The sequence below is a fragment of the Trichechus manatus genome, unplaced genomic scaffold (assembly GCF_000243295.1).
Source record: "Trichechus manatus latirostris isolate Lorelei unplaced genomic scaffold, TriManLat1.0 scaffold00194, whole genome shotgun sequence".
NCBI lineage: Eukaryota > Metazoa > Chordata > Mammalia > Sirenia > Trichechidae > Trichechus > Trichechus manatus.
The window spans coordinates 1,328,405-1,345,319 of NW_004444130.1; the positions used below are offsets into that span (position 1 = coordinate 1,328,405).

The following is a 16,915-nucleotide window of genomic DNA, read 5'->3' on the forward strand; positions in this document are numbered from 1 at the left end:
CAGCACCAGTTTGGGCCTGGCTTTCAGTTGCCATGGTGCCATCTTAGTCCCCAGAGTCATGTTAACACACAGCTTCAATGTCACACCTCTGCCTCACAGCCCCGGGTATCAATCCTAAATTCCAGGAGAATCTTATTGTCTACTCTTGGCCTGGTCAGCTGTATCAGGGGAACAGCAGTCAGGTGGTTGACTGGGCTGCATCGTCCAGTCTGTTAGCAGGGTGGGTTCCTTCAGAAAGGGGTGTGGCCAGGAAAGAAATGAGGGCTATATCTGATTCACGTGGCCAGAACCCTTGGTGGTCTACTGCTCCAGACGGGCTCCTGGATATCAAATAGAGAGGGACATTTCCAAAGATGATTTTGGAATCAGACAAGCCTGCATTTGAGTCTTAGCCCTGTCACTTAGAAGTTGTATCACCTTGAACAAGTTATTTAATGTGTTGGAACCTTAGTTTCTTCATCTGTAAAATAGTATCCATCTCATATGATTGTTTTAAAGGGGTAATGTGTAAAAGTACATTTGTAGACATTCAATGAATCATAGTATAAAAAAAATTAGTTCCCTCTCTATTTTAGGATCTCAAAGAGCTCTGTAGAACCAAAGGTTGAGCTAGCTCTGTACCAAAGGCCATCGAGTCAGTTGTTGTGGGAGAAGTTCAGTTCACTTCATGGTGGTCTAGAACTCCTGGCTGGAGCTCCCCCTGGCTCTGTGGAGATCACCTAGTCCCACCATCACTATACCCACTGGTATCCCTACTACAGAGGGAGGCTGAATGTGGACTCAGTCTGCTGGATTCACACACTGGCTCTTCCACCAACTGACCACCAAACCCGGGGTTCATATCAGTTGCCACTGACTCCGACTCATGGTGACCCCATGTATCAGAGTAGAACCGTGCTCCATAGGGTTTTCAATTGCTGATTTTTCAGAAGTAGATTGCCAGGGCTTCCAACCTTTCAGTTAGTAGCCAAATGGGAACCAGCCAAGTGCGATTAACCATTTGCTCCAACCAGGGACTCCAGGGCTCATACTCAACTTTTTAATCTTCATTTTCCTTAGCTGTACAGTGGAGACAATCACAACACCTTTCTCAAAGGAGTAACAGAGATACTCCATGTAAACTGTTCAGCACAATACCTGAAACTTAGCTTTCAGTGAATTGGTAACTGTTGCTATAAGCTTGGAGATGCAGAAACAAACATGGAATAAGTGACTTAGGTTGGTGAAGAGGCAGGCAGTGAACTGGGAGTGAAAGCCATAGAGACCTGGGGTCCTCTGCCTCTGCTTCTAGTGACTGTATCCCAGTTGGGTGGTCCTGGCCCCCTCCCCCACCCACATGAGAATAGGCCCTGTCTTTGTCAAGAAGAGCTGTTAACTGCAGAGAGAAATTGACCATTCAGCAAGCACTGGGTGAGATTCCACAGCAGAACTTTGTCATTTTATTGTGTGTAAACTCTTCTTTGGTAAACAAGAAGACAAGAAACCGAAAGAGAAGAGGAGCACACCAAATAAAGAAGGCAAGTTAAGGGCCAGTGCCCTCCACAAACAGGAACTCTGAGACGACAGCTACACCATTAGCAAGGTGGTTGATGGAACTGGGAATTTTAAGATGGGTGGTGGCATGGGGGAAGGGCAGAGGTGGGTGAGAGGGAAGAATCCACTCTGTTGGACATAGTAGCCTAAATCATATAGCGAATGAGCTCATGCATCACAGCGAAGAAGGCTAGGGAACCTCCACCTGTGCCCCACCCACCTCCCATGCAGTTGATGATCCAGGCTGCAGGCTGAGCAGTATGTCTGGTCAGCAAAGGGTCAGAGGTGCTCAAAGGAGGCCCATCAGTGGTCCATCCTCCATCTCTCCTTTCCCGCTCTGCTGGCTAGTATGTGCGGGTTGCAGGGGGGGCGGGGCACTCAAGATCTCTGGGTGTGGGCAGTGTTAGGACAGCAGGGGAAGGATTTGGGAAGGCGGAGAAACTGCCTCTGTCCCCCCTTTACACGGGGGGCTCACTGCAGAGCACAATCTCCAGGTCCTTGCGGTACAGCTTCCCCGCCTCAGCCAAGGACATGACACTCTTCCTGTAGTTGGTGAGCTCTTGGATGTTCATTTCCTAGGAGACATAGAGAGGTGCTCAGTGGATGGCCCCAGCAACACATTCAGACACCTGCCTGAACCTCTCTCTCCTCCCACCCCAGTGTACATGGTTTAGAGTGATACAAAGCATGGACCTTAGAGTTAGACCTGGGTTAAAACTGTCTGTCACTTAACTGGCTGCATTGCCTTGGGCAAAGTAGTCAGCCTTTCTGAGACTTAGCTGCCTCACCTGTAAAATGGGTACACTAATAGTACCTGGAAACCCTGGTGGCATAGTGGTTAAGAGCTACAGCTGCTAACCGAAAGGTCAGCAGTTTGAATCTACCAGGCACTCCCTGGAAACTCTATGGGGCAGTTCTACTCTGTCCAATAGGGTTGCTAGGAGTTGGAATTGACTTGATGGCAATGAGTTTGGTTTTTTTTTTTTAATTTTTTTTAATAGTACCTACCTCATGGAGGTGTTATGAGAAGTAGACGAGGGAACGAATGAAACAACACTTAGCACAATGCCTAACACATAGCAAGTACTCCAAAAATGGTAGCTATTGTGATGATAGTCATTATCTATGCATAACTTGTGTAAATTCCTCTACTTCATTTGGTCTCAATTTATTGAAAGCCAATTTGGGTCCCTGCAGGTGATGAGAGGATGCCAGAGGAGGTCCCTGGTCTTGTCTCTAGGCTCCCTGGTCCATACGTCCCTAAACCTCATCTATCTAAACAAGGAATTCTAAATCTTGTCTCCTCTGGCAACAGAGCTCACCAGCCTGCTTCTTGCTCACTGGCTTCCTGTGGCCTTCAGAGGCTGGGTATACTAAGGTGATCCATGAACAATATGCCCATGTCTCAATTTAAAATGGAGGCCAATGTTAAACAAAACACCAACACTCGATATGCCTTATGTTAAATATATGCTTTACAATAATTGCTTTGGATATAAATAGCCAATAGGTCTGAAATATAGCAAAGTCATCATCAGCATTGGGAAATCACTTAAACAACTATCTTTTTCTCCTGCCTTCCTCCCTCCGTCTCTCCCTCCTTCCTGGTCTCCTTCCCTCCCTTTTCTTCTCCTGTCTTCCTTTTGGTATTGAAAACATTGACAGGTCATGTACTCAGTATCTAAAGGATCAGTTTTTAAAACACTTCCGCTTCTAGGCTGCTGGGTCATTATCCCTATTCTGCTAATGAGAAAACTGAGGTATAAAGACTAAGGTGTTCACTGAAGGACTGGTCCAACTCATAGCCATAAATAGCCTTAGTCCCTTGAGTCCTGAAGTCTAATTATCTACGTGGTTCACCTGTCCTCAGTCACCTCTTTCTGTGCTCAAAGGTGAATTTTTCTTTGCTTTGAAATATCCGCTCATACTACTGATTTCTGGTTTTGTGCCACCACTCAGTCCAAGGGCATTTTGAAAACATCCTTTGAGGGGGCATCTTCCCTAAAGTCATGAAGTCCATATCACTGGGGTAGGCCTGAGCTTCCTGCAACTCAATTTGCACAATTTCTTCCCAGTTTGGCCTGCATGAATTAAGAGTCAAGAGGGACCCCATGTGTCAACCTCAAGCTTGAGAAAACTCCCCACAGTGCAGTCAGGCAAAAGAAGCTTCGCAACATGGAGAGAGGGGGTGGCTTACTTTCTATGTCTAGAAGTTTTGCTTGAAGCTGGAGAAAGCTTTAGTGAGTTGCAGGTGCCTTAGGAGTGCTAAGAAATATTGACATTTGATCCCATCAGCCCGTCCTTCCACAGGCCTCAAACATTAACTGCTGCAGAAACTTTATCACACTCGATGCAGACACCATCAAAATGGAATGTGTGTCTGCCACGTGAGTTCACCCTAAATGCCTTTCCGTTCCCAACACAGGTATTGTTATTTACAGACAAGTAGCTCTCTCTTTCTCTTGATACATCTTCTCAATTCCCAGGTAAACAAAATTAATATCTTGTTCTCTAACCTTCATAGAGTTTCTTCCAGATCCCAATACCTGAACCATTATTTTTGTTTCCACATCTGGAGTCAACCTTTGCACCTATATGAGGTGTCCTTTGTGTTAAGCAAGAAAGAGCCTAGTTAGTTGATGACCGTGAACTTCAGGTCACTCCAGAGATTAAATGCCATGCCTTCAGGGTTCATCGGCCTCTGGTGGAAGGCAGAACCATATGAAGAATAATTATGCCTCCTTAATGTAGTCACAGTTAAAGATATTCTCCATTATGGTGCCTAACATTCTTGGACACATAAGGCTGTATGAATAATTTTCTAGAGTTTGGTGCCAGGAAAAATTTTGCCAAGTTCAAACACTGTGGCAAATATTTCCTTTTTCCCAGGAAGTATTTGTTTACTTATAGTTTATTTTCTGCCTCTTTCAAAAAGCAATTTTAAGTAACATAAAGAAAAATAAATAAATAAAATAAATGAAGAATGATACTTAGGATAAAGATAAAGAGCTCAGACAGCACTTGGAAAGGAAGATGAATAGACCGAGAGGCTGCAGTGAATTTATTCCTGAAATTGAGCATTAAATTTAGCTCTTGCCTGGCAGCCAAGGAAGTTAGGCAGTGCAAGGAATTATAGAGCTTGCATTGTCTAATTAAAGAAAGCAGACAAAACCATTTGTTCAGGCATTTTCCAGGAGTGAAGGAAGTTGGCTGCAAACTTGGTTCCTATCCCTCCCTGACCCCTCCCACCGGTGCACCAAGATGAGCCCACTTGAGGGTCTACAGAGGATGTCAGAGGCAACATGAGGGGAAAAGTGATGAAGTTCAGTACTCCGCCTTTTCCTCGAGAGGAACAAACATTTTGGTGGCTCCTTTTAACCCTTCTCCAGCTCCAGATTCTGCAGTTATCCAATTCAGAATAGCCCTCCCCTCCTACTGGCCCCTTGCTCTCCTTTTTTTATTGGCAGTTTGGTTGATGATCCCATGAGATGCACCATGTTAAAACTGCCACTGCATTATGGCTGATCAAGGAGCCCTGGTGGTGCAGTGGTTAAAGCACTAGGCCGCCAACCGAAAGGTCAGCAGTTCGAACCCACCAGTGGCTCCTCTGGAGTAAGATGCAGCGGTCTGCTTTCGTAAAGATTATAGGCTTGAAAACCCTATGGGGCAGTTCTACTCTGAGTATGAGTCGGAATCGACCCATGCGCAGTGGTTTGGGTATGGCTGATTAGAGGGGAGCAAACTGCAGTTCCAGGGCATTCCTCTCCACCTCCTCCCTTCCCTGAAGACATTGCCCAGTCCCCTGGGCCAAGTCGCTCACCTTCTTGTTTTTCTCATACAGATCCTTCAAAAGGGCATCCAGCTCATTCTCATCAATGTAGCCACTTCCGTCCTGGTGATGCGGAACAGAGAATGAGCACAGAGCTCTGAAACTCAGACCCAGTGACCCTGACCTTACTCCTTGCTTCCACCCACCCATCCCAGGAAGGTCTAAATGTCCAACTTTCCCATTACTATGTACAAAAGGAGGTATTCAGACTGTGTGGTGTTAAAATAATGCATCACTGCTGTCTACAGTAGTTGACACAGCAACAAGAAAAACTATTCTTTTGGTAGCCTCCAGTTCGTGTCTTTCACTTGCATTGAAAATGTAAACGAATTTAAGAAGCATTTAGCTAACTCCCTGAATGCCACATCCGCAATAAGATGTCAGGGTGAACACAGGTGCTCTTTAAAGTTTACCCCCTAACCTTTGGGTATAAAAAACATCTCCCACCATAAGAGTCACATGAGCAGGGATGGGTAAGGAAAGGGTGGAGGAGTGGGTAAGGAGGTCGGCTTACTCCCAACTTCCTAGAAAAACTGGCTGTAGTGCAAAATTATGACTGGCACCAGGGGAGTAGTACTAAGCGCCTCCGTCCTTCTGCCCCAAACAACATAATCACACCCTGGTCCCAAGCATAACCATCTTCCTCTTTTACCAACGATTCTTTGCTGTATTTTTCAGAAACCAAAACCTTGGGCTCCAAGGTGATGGGTCACGGATCATAAATGACATTTATCTTCTTACATAGCATAAGATGCTGCAGGGAAGGGACAGGAGGAAGCCACATGGCCCAAGCTACCTCTCTGACCACTGATCCCTTCCTACTGATGAAGTTGACCCATTCTGGCTGGGGTGTCCCCTGTCTTGAAGCCTCCAGCATGTCCCATCTGCAGTGTCCTCCCTCTTACCTTGTCATAAAATGTGAAGATCGCATTGAACTCCTTTGAGGTCAGCTTCATGCCCTGTAAGGACCAAGGTAGTTAAGAGAGAAGGAAAGGCACTGAATGTGTTTGTGATTATGGTGGATTTAGGGGTGTGTGTGGAAGGGCAAAGCTCAGTGGGATGAGGGGAAGGGAAAAAGAAGAGGAAAGCAAAGTGGGTCTTTTACCTGAAATTTAAGCAGGAAGTTTTCCTGAACAGGCAAGAGTCTGGAAAGGAAATGATGGAGCAGAGATTAGGAGGCAGAGTGCAGGCAAGAGCAGCTCAGACCTAGTGGGGATGCAGAGGCAGGCTCTGTAGTTATACAAAGCTCTCGGAGCACTTAATAATTAGGAGTTCATGGAAAGTTCAAAAAAGAGGGAAACAGACAAATTGAGGTGTTGAAATTCACAATTCTATCTAGCTTTGTCTTGAGTCTCTTGACACCTGACCTGGCCCTTTGCCCATTCATTGATTACAGAGATGGGGACAGTAGCACAGGAATGATAGCAGGAATCTTGTTAAAAGTGACAGTGGAGGTGTCAGCAGGTGCTTACCGGGACATCTCTGAGAGGCCCAATTTGCCATCCCCATTCAAGTCAAACATCCTTAGCTGTTGGGGACAGAAAGAGGTGTCTGGGTTATTTGCTTTGACCTTACGTGTGGGGCTTTGACCTACCACCCCCTTAGTGGAGAGGAGAGGAAGGAGGATGGGGGAGAGTTCTCATGGTCTCTTCTGAGGTCACCTGGAGGTCAGGGACCACCATGGTCGAAGTCAGTCACTGGGGGAGACAGTGGGACTTGGTTACTGCTGCTTTCTCCCCGTTTCAGGGAGGGGGCAGCAGAGGCACAGCAGGCCAGCGCCAAAGGCTCACTCTCTCCAAGTTCGTCTTCTCCTAGAGCTACAGAGGTTGTCATGGAAACAGATGCTCCCCAGTCTCACCCTGGCCTGGGAATTAGCTCAGTGGGGATCTCAGAAAGAAGGGGTATAGGGTCGTGAACTAGCATCCCTCTTTACTAGCTGCCATCATGAGTCACCTGCACCTGTGGGGAGGAGGAGCACTTATGTCCACTCACTATGGTCTGGGTGTACTCTTGGAGCTTGGGTTCATCATAAGGCCGGTTTGCCTTCTTCAGCAGGTCTGACAGGAATCCCTGGAATACAAAGGCCCTCTTTCAGAGCTCATGAATCCTTCATTCATTCCCTCATTCACTTACTTATTTCCTGAGGTCTACCACCAGTATAGCTCATAATTCCCTAACCCCTTGATACTTGTGGAGTGACCTTGAAGCCCTAGAGGTGGCTCTGGGTACAACTTCACCCCACTGGAGAGATGGTAGAGACTGGCTCTGCCTCCCCATAAGCACAGCACGCAGAGGTAGGGCTAAGCAGTGTTTGAGGATTACTGGTTGGTCAGAGGAATTTGAGGGTACACGTACAGGCCTGAAGGACAACAAACTACAATCAGCTGGAAGTGCCTCAAGCATGCCTATGCTAAGCACTCATATGCAAGAGTGTGGTTTGAGTGAACTCTGTGGCCCTATAGCTCCATGTTACTGATTTCATATGGCTGCCCTGAAGAAGTTCAACAATTCAGAGCCAGGCCTGGGTGTTCCTGAGCAGACTGCAAACCCATGTTTCGCACCCAACTTCTCCCTCCTTAGGTTCCTTAAACCCACTGCCATTCTGGCCTTAGTCCCATTCTCCCTGCCCTCCGCACCCTTCCCAAGACCCATCCTACCTTGAGCTCATTGGCTTCAATGTAGCCACTTCTGTCTGTGTCATACTTTCGCCAAGCCTGCAATGGGAATGCCAATCTTTTTGCAAAGACGTATCAGCATCTACATTCCTTCCTTCCATTTCCCTTTAGTGTTCCAGGGCAGGTCTTGGTATTTAAGAATTAGAAAGGGGTGGGAGATGTGGAGATGGTCTAATCCAGTCCCTTCATGTCACAGATGAGGAAGTAAAGTGTCTTGGCCAAGGTCACATAGAGAAGGAGGAAAACTGCTGGGACTAGAATCAAGGCATCCTTACTCTAACTTGCTCCAGGAATGGGTCTCTTTTAGATTATCTTGTAACCAGGGGTGAGGTTTTCTAAGATTCAACAGGCAGCTTCCACCAGGGCTAGAACAAGGATCTGGTGGTTCTGATTTTTGCTGAGGCTAAATGAGGTGTTCTTTCATTGCTCTGGAAACTTCTGTTACTCTGAGTGGGGGCTGATAGGAAAGGGGAAGAACCCTCTGGAAGGGGAAGGAATGGACTTTGGTTATTCTTCACTGTACTCCCCCCTTCATCCTGTTGCATATGGTTGCACATCTGAGGGTGAGGCAGAATTGGTAGTGTAATCAGATTTTTTGACTTCCCCAAAGCCACTCCCCCACCTTTCTAATAAACAAATCCCATCTCCCAGTCTCCCCCTCTCAATCTATATGGTTCAAGGGGAGTTGACACATCTCCAGAGATAATGTGACCTAGGCCTGGCCAATCAGATCCCTTCCTGGATCCCACCCACACTGGTTTTGGGACCTGATCAGAGTCCCAATTATTTGGTGCATGCATTTGATCCCTGTAAGGAACCAGGACACAGTCTGCTGACCACTGCATCTGGAGGATCAAAGAGAAATCAGAGTTTCAGCAGGTGATATGGTTTTGATTGCCTCCTTCCTCTCTTCTGGTTGTGTCTGAGTAAGAGCAGATATTACACAGGAGAAAGAAGGAAAAATAGTCTAAAAATGTCCACAAATGCTCCAACACACTCCTCTTCAAAAGGTGGAGTATAAGTTCTCTCTCCTTAAATGTGGGCTGGACTTAGTGACTCGTTTCTAATGAATAGAATGTGACAGTGTGTTACTTCCGAGGCTAAGTCATAAACGGCATTGCGGCTTCCTTCTTGCTCTCTCTTGAATCACTCACTCTGGAGGAAGCCAACTGCCATGTTGTGAGAAGGCTCAAGCAGCCTATGGATAGGCCCATGTTGGAGCAACTAAGCTGTCCTGCCAATAGCCAGCAAGGAGTTGAGGCCTCTTGCCGACAGCCATGTGAGTGAGCCATCTTGGAAGTGTACCTTCTGGCCCTAGTCAAGCCTTCAGATGACTGCAGCCCAGCTGACATCTTGACTGCAATCTCATGAGAGACCCTGAGCCAAAACCACCATCTAAGATGTTCCTGAATTCCTGACCCACAGAAACTGTGAGAAAATAAATGTGTGTTTTTAAGCTGCTAAATTTGATGTGGTTTTTTACATAGCAATAGGTACCCAATACAATGGTCCTGAGAAAATATGGTCCTCTATACAGCTACCTTGAGACCTCAGCTGTTTCCCCAAACCATTTGGTGCAGAGAAGGGAATGCCACTGGGGGTGCTGCCTGTATTTGTGGCAAAGAGGCCCAGGGAACCGCATTCCCTAAATCTTTGGTCTATTTTAGTGCCTAACCATATTACTTAGATTTTTCTTTCAAGATTTGTTCCTTTGACTTTTTTGCCCAAACTGCATACCTGGACACCAGCAACATTTAATTTTCTGAGAGTCAGCAAGCACTAATCCTTTTCCTGCATTTTATTCCTTCCTCCTCCACTTCTCCATACCACATCCCTGTTTTATTGCCAGGAGTGTAAGAGTTTATGGTCATTTTAGGATCTTTCTTCCACACCAGCAAACAAGACTGTGGAAAGCTCTTGGTAAAGTAGGGCCAGAGCTCAGGAAATTTGGCCCTGATTTTCTTTCAGGTATGAGACAAGAGAAAATTCTAGAAAAAGTGTAGGCAAATACCAAATATAGATGGTATTTGATTAGGGGAGTGTCTTTTCTCCGGTGAAAAAATGCTTTGGTGTCCATTACAATCCTCCATCCCTCACCCAGAAAGCACGCCTTTGGAAAAGTACCAAGTGCTGGGAGACAGATGTGCAAGAAGAGATATGGGGGAGGAAGAGGGGTGGGAGAGAGGGAGCAGAGAGAGAGAGAGCTGTTCTTTACTTCTCTTTAAGCATCTTGGCCCCTGCAGGCTATCGTCACTCTCATTTTCTAGACCAGCTGTGGAACAGATATCAGTTTTTGGCTGCCCCCCATCAGGAAAAGAGGGGTCAGGCATATCACTCCCTTTCCTATAGACAGAAAAACTGACACAGTAGTACCCTGACAAGTTATAAGTCCATGCAGGGCCCTCCCTCCCCACTACCTCCACCCCAGAGAGACAAGAGAAGAAACAAGAATGGAGTCAGAATATCAATGACCAGTTTATGGAATCTTGCCATCTTGTAAAAAACTGGAGAAAATCATTTAAAGCACCTTAAAATTAAAATCCATATCTGATGCTTAGCTGCCATTTAAGAAAGGGCTCTTCTGTCCTGAGAAATGGTTATTTCTAACTGACTTTCTATCCATGAGGGAGAACTCACTGCCATGTGGGTTTCTGGGCTACGCTTCAGACAGTGAGTCACGGAGAGGGAATTACCGGTGGCTGGAAATGGATTTAACACAACAGAATGACAACACCAGTCACGTGGAAGGCCAGTCATTATTTATCACAGCAGGCAGTGTGTGTGATGGGTATGGGTTGAGTTTCACTCTGAGGAACACAAACACTGAATAGCTAAGGTGGAGAGTCCCAGAAAAATAGCAAGAAATAATTGGTAGTTTGCTTGACATCAGGATTAATGTATATGGCATATGAAATTGCTTGACATCAGGATTAATGTATATGGCATATGAAATTGCTTGACATCAGGATTAATGTATATGGCATATGAAATTGCCATATTTATAAGTCAAAAATGGTTGGATATAGGCAATTTCATATGGTTCAACTAATACTATCTGGTTGAAGAAGGACATAGTGAATATTACTCAAAAGACACTTGAAATTGGATGTTGTATTTCACACGAGGATCTCAAAAAACTTATACTGCAAGGATGGTAATGCTCATTTTAAAGGGGGACACTGAAGCACAGACCACAGTTAAAGATCAAGCCTGGAAGGTGTTGGAAACTGGAATTCTCACTGGGCATTCCCAGTGAGAATAATGCGTACATTATTCCTTCTTTTCTTTACGGCAGTGTGGTAAAGGAGAACGTGGTGTCCGCAGAACTCTGGCTACCTCAAGCACCATTTCCCCCAAGCATACTCCTTGGAACTCTGACTTTGAGGGACACTAACGTTATTGAGTCCCTGGGTGGTACAAATGGTTAACGCGCTTGGCTGCTAACAAAAAGGTTGGAAGTTGGAGTCTACCCAGAGGTGCTTTAGAAGAAAGGCCTGGTGATCTACTTCCAAAAAAACCACATTGAAAACCCTACAGAGCACAGTCCTACTGTGACACACATGGGATCGCCATGAGTTGGAATCAACTGGACAGCAACTGGTAGTGCTATTGAATGAGAAGAAAGTATGGGAGATACTGCAGCCAAGCTAAGTGAAACAGGTTTCTTTACTGCAGGATTTCTCAGAGCCTGTAATATACAAATGTCTATGACAAATCCCCAAAAGGGAGATAGTGTGTGTACAGCATGTCCTGTGTACTCACCTCAAGCTTCCTTCTTACCTTACTTTCCATACTTTAATGTGCACACAGATCACCTGGGCTCTTGCTAAAATGCAGATTCTGATTTGGTAGATCAGGGGTGCTATATTTCTAACAAGTTCTCAGGAGATGCTGATGCTGCTGGTCCATAGACCAGACTTGGAGTAGCAGAGTTCTAAAAGGTTAGTGTCTCCCAGGGACCATTCCCAGGCATTAGGGTGAGGCTGGCTGTGACCACAGGAGGAAAGCAGGCCCCAAATGCAGAGAGAAGGCAGCGCTTGGCCTCACCTCCATAAACTCGGTGCTGGAGCCCACGTGCTGCCTGAAGCATAGAAGGAAGTTCTCCTCAGTCGGCAGGATCTGTGCCAGCTGTGGGGATACAGAGACACTAACATTACCTGCCAGGGAGCAGAGCAGAGTTTCCTGAAGGAAGGAGGGTAAAATGGCCATGGAGAGACGGCGTGGGAGTCACATTTTGCTTGTCATAGATATGTCACAGGAGCTCTGGTGATATAGTGGTTAAAGGGGCCAGCTGCTAACCCAAAGTTTGGCAGTTCAAACCCACCAGCTGCTCCATGGGAGAAAGATGTGGCAGTCTGCTTCTGTAAAGATTTACAGTCTTGGAAACCCTATAGGGTCACTGTGAGTAGGAGTCGACTCAGTGGCAATGGGTTTGGTTTTTTTTTTAATATATGTCACATGCCATATATACATATACATATGTGTGTATATATACATATATACTATATGTATGTGTGCATATATATACATATATATGTATGTATATATACATATACATACGTATACATACATATATACATATGTATATGTGTGCGTATATATATATGTGTGTGTGTATATATATATATACACATACATACACATATATATATATACACATATATATATATGTAGGAGGCCTGGTGGCACAGTGGTTAAGTGCTAACCAAAAGGTCGGCAGTTTGAATCCACCAGCTGCTCCTTGGAAACCCTATGGGGCAGTTCTGCTCTGTCCTGTAGGGTCGCTATAAGTTGGAATCGACTCAACAGCAATGGGTTTGGGGTTTTTTTGTATATATATGTATATATATATATATATATATTTTTTAATTTTGCCTTTGGGTGCTTTTAGGTAGGGTGTAAACTCTCCTATTCACCAGAACCTTCACTCTTCCTACTGTCTTTTATTAGGCTCATCACACGTTTACAAGGCCTGTTGGACCCAGAAGGCATTTGAGCTCCCCACCCATCTTAAACCATTTCTTTTCTTGGGAAAGTAAACTTTTCTTGGGAAAGTAAAGTTCACTTTCCAAGTGATACGCAGAAAAAGTCCCACTTGTTCTCTTTGGTCAGCCTCAGTGCTCCTGGACAGGGGGAGAGGGTTGTTTGTTTTAAACTTCCTCTTCCTCCTCCCAAATCCCCTGGTAGCTACTAATTTTTTTTTTTTTTTGTCTTGATGGATTTACCTATTCAAGATTTCATATAAATGGCATCATACTATTTTTCCTTTTGTGTCTAACTTATTTCACTTAGCATAATGTTCATTCATGTGGTGGAACGTATCAGAACTTAATTTCTCTTTTAGCTGAATAACACTCCATTGTATGGATATACCATATTTTGTTTATTCATTCATGTGTTGATGGGCACTTGGGTTATTTCCATCTTTGGCTTTTGTGAATAATGCTGCAATGAATATTGGTATTCATGTGTTGGTTTGAGTTGCTGCTTTTAATTCTTTTGGGTATATACCTAGAGAGAGGGTTTTAAGGCACCTCATTTAGAACCCCTAGAAGGATGCCTGGGCATAGGGGAGGCACAGGGGATGAGTGGCGATTCCCACAGAGCTCTCAGCTAAGACAGCAGGACTCACCTCTGCCATCTCGATTTTCCCATCTGAGTTCTTGTCATACTTCTGCATGAACTCCTTCATCTTCTCCCCAAAGTTGTCACTCTTTGACACCTGTAAAAAAAAACAAAGGAAGCAGATTGTACGTCTGGGTCCCATGTGAACCATGGGTCTCATACCCTCTCAGTGTGGCAGCAGCGGGGGTCATTTTGTGTCCTGAATCCGTGGTCACGGAACCAGGCTGAGCCAATGCTCTGAGTGATAGGGCTGCCATCTTTTTCCTATTCTAGACCACACCAAATCCAAGTCATCTCTTCTTCAAGGCTTATCACATAATTTTCAAAGGGGAACAGGACACGTAGGCATGCTTTCTACCATGTAATTAAACATACACCTCTGCCTTTGAGATGGATTAAACTACAACTCTATCAGAAGGGTGGGGACTTATTTTCATTACTCAGATGTGAGAACTGAGGAGCTCTAAGCACTCCACTATAGCAAGGTGAATTGTTCTTCTTCTTGTTTAAAAACTAACCAGCAATTCTGCAATATTTTTCACTCTGATTTTATGCCAGGGAGAATATGAAGGGGGTAATTTAAGTAGTCCATTCCATTATTGTGACTAATGGAAAGACAATTTACTTTAAAAGTTTGTTAAGCCCATCGTTGCCTATCTTGCATCTAAGACTTTCCTGAAGTTCTAAAACCTTCCCCTGGTTTGGGATGGTGCTGATGAATTTTTTGCATTAATGAGCTCTTCCTTATCCCCAAGCAAAATGCATCCACCTTTGGGAGCTGATGCCTCTGCTTCACTTATCTGATGACTTCTGGTTGAGTTGTGTGCTTGCTAGGATTGGACCATTGAGAATTGTACCAATTCTTAGTCTTTTCCACATCCCTTCTATGCTTTATACAATTGGAACTGGTCTCAATTTTGCCAGTATTTATTTGTTTATCAATATTTATTGATTTACAGTTACTAAGTGCTCACAATGTTCCTGGTATGGTCCTAGGCATTTATTACAAACATGGTCGTCCTATCTAAGTTTTACAATAGCCCCGTGAGGTTATGGTCCCTCCATTTTACACATAAATGGAGGATAAGATGAAGTGACTTTTCCCAAGGTCATCCAGTGAAATAGAGCCAGGATTTGAACTCATTACTCCCAATTCCAAGTCCAATATTCTTTCTACCATATAACAGCTGCTCTGAGCATCAGTCCTGGATGGTATCAGTTGGGATTGTTGTTGATGGACTTGAAAATCACCGCTGATACCATCTGAGGAAGGGGATGACTAAGAGAAGGATTTCAGATTTGAAGCACTTCATAAAAACACATTCTTTTGCCTACTGATCCCAGGATCAGTTTTGAAGCCTGTGTTTTCTGTGAACCAGGCTTCATTATCCTAGTAATGAGGGAGGGCGAGGGAGCTGTTCATAAACAAAACCATGAGTCACCTCAAACCCTCTTAAGCCCACAGCTCTAACCTCCTCTCTGTGGGCCATACTGCCGAGCTTGAACCAGGGGCTCACCGGTGCGTTTGTGACTCATCTCCCAAACTGCTCCCCGAAGACTTGCCAATAAGCATGGGATTGGCCAACACACACGCAGCAGGGGAGAGGAGAGAGACCCCCAAAGGACCCACAGGAGCTGGTGAGAGGGAGTAGGTCTGACTCCACATATTCCAGAACCAGACATGGGAATCACAAAGACCAGCTCCAGTCACTTTGGCTTTTCAGTATTTCAAATGCCTCCCCCAAAAGGCTTTAGCAAATTTTATAGTGTCAGCTTGGCACCAGGGGAAACACCTTCTCTGCCATTAAGGGGCTGGGGCATGATTTGGAGTAACTTAATTAAGGCAGGTCAATAAGAGCAGTGTGCCCCCTCCACAAATGAGACCAGCCAGTACCATCTTGTTCAAACACTGGTTCAGAATAATCCTTAATTTTCCTTTAGGCTCTTGCTGAGGATTCCTGTCTTTGCTGGTCTAGAACAGTGGTTCTCAACTAGGGATGATTTTGCCCACCCTCCCCCCACCGCCCGGGGGACATGTGGCAATGTCTGAGATATGTCTGATTGTCAGAACTTGGGGCAGGGGGTGGGGGAGGTGCTATTGCCATCTAGTGAGTAGAGGCCAGGGGTGCTCCCAAACATTCTACAGGGCACAAGACAGCCCCCCTTCACAAGGAGGTGTCCATCCCCAAAGGCCAATCGTGCTGAAGCTGAAAACTCCTGGTCTACAATAAAGACACTAGAAACTAGCTTAGGCATCAAATCTTGAGTCATGACCCTTTGAGTATCTTAGGAAGGCTGTGGACTCTTTCCCTAGGAAGAAACAATATTTATACATGCATACACAGATACAAAGTTTTGCACTTTTAGAGGTTTATAAACCCCTGATGGCCATTCTTTAACATCCACAATCCCAGACACCCAAGGATATTGAGACAAGGTACTCTTTCCATTTTTTTTTTTTTATATTTATACATAAAAGAAAAACTCCAAGTGTCAAGACCAGTGATGTCAGGCCCGCTGATGGGATGCGTATCTTGGGACAGACAGTGCTCAAAAGCATAGGTCAAGGTGACAGAAAAACCTTAACAATAGGAAAGGGGGCTGGGCTTACCATGCCAGAGACTTTTCTTGCCTTCTCCAGCTCTTGGAAAAAGTTTTCTAGTTCTTTGCCTTCAATATATCCATTTCCTGCAAAGATAACAAATGGGGAGGAGGGAAAGCAGTGAACCTCAGAGGTAACAGGTAAGACTGACGTGGGCCCTGATGGGATGGGGAAGCTGGGGCCTCGGGGAGAACTCCTTCTCCCCACTAGTTTGTGTCAAGGCCAGCCCTGGACTGCACAGTGCTAGGGGTGTGGTTCCTTCCCTCGGGGCGTTTGCAGCCATAGAAATCCAAGATTGATAACAGCGTGTTCTTAGAGTATATATTCAGCAGTCAGAAGATACTGGGAGGCACTAGCATCTGGGACACACTGGCAGAAGCTGGAAGCTGTGGGTTCTATCCAGCACTGTCCAGGCAAGTAGCAGGTCTGACAGGAGGTAACAGATCATCGGCATTGATGGAGGTTTGGCAGCAGGTGGCAGGCAGGCCCCAGTCCCCAGGGTGAATGTGGTCAGAGGCAGAACTTGGGCCCCCCCAGGTAAGAAGCGAAGAGTGAAAAGAGAAAGGCAACACCTCTGTCCTATGGGGTAGGGACACCAGAGAGACTCAGTCATGGGGATCAAGTGAAGGGAGGCAACCCCAATGCAGGGTT

At 45.4% G+C, this 16,915-nt stretch overlaps 1 protein-coding gene across 2 annotated transcripts in view; it reads right to left on the minus strand.

Annotated features, from left to right (window-relative positions):
- Nucleotides 1–1,407: 1,407 nt before the first annotated feature.
- CALB2 (calbindin 2) overlaps nucleotides 1,408–16,915 on the minus strand; it is a 29,194-nt gene continuing 13,686 nt past the window's right edge. The window contains exons 2-11 of one of the 2 annotated variants that reach the window (XM_004387792.1): nucleotides 16,274–16,350; nucleotides 13,670–13,759; nucleotides 12,085–12,165; nucleotides 8,020–8,076; nucleotides 7,355–7,432; nucleotides 6,835–6,890; nucleotides 6,468–6,507; nucleotides 6,268–6,321; nucleotides 5,354–5,425; nucleotides 1,408–2,108 (exon numbers count right to left, since the gene is read on the minus strand). In XM_004387792.1, the coding sequence (XP_004387849.1) occupies nucleotides 1,992–2,108; nucleotides 5,354–5,425; nucleotides 6,268–6,321; nucleotides 6,468–6,507; nucleotides 6,835–6,890; nucleotides 7,355–7,432; nucleotides 8,020–8,076; nucleotides 12,085–12,165; nucleotides 13,670–13,759; nucleotides 16,274–16,350 (722 nt within the window). In that variant the 3' untranslated portion in view covers nucleotides 1,408–1,991. The remainder of the gene's footprint in view (nucleotides 2,109–5,353; nucleotides 5,426–6,267; nucleotides 6,322–6,467; nucleotides 6,508–6,834; nucleotides 6,891–7,354; nucleotides 7,433–8,019; nucleotides 8,077–12,084; nucleotides 12,166–13,669; nucleotides 13,760–16,273; nucleotides 16,351–16,915) is intronic. The other variant, XM_004387793.1, reaches the window with a different exon arrangement.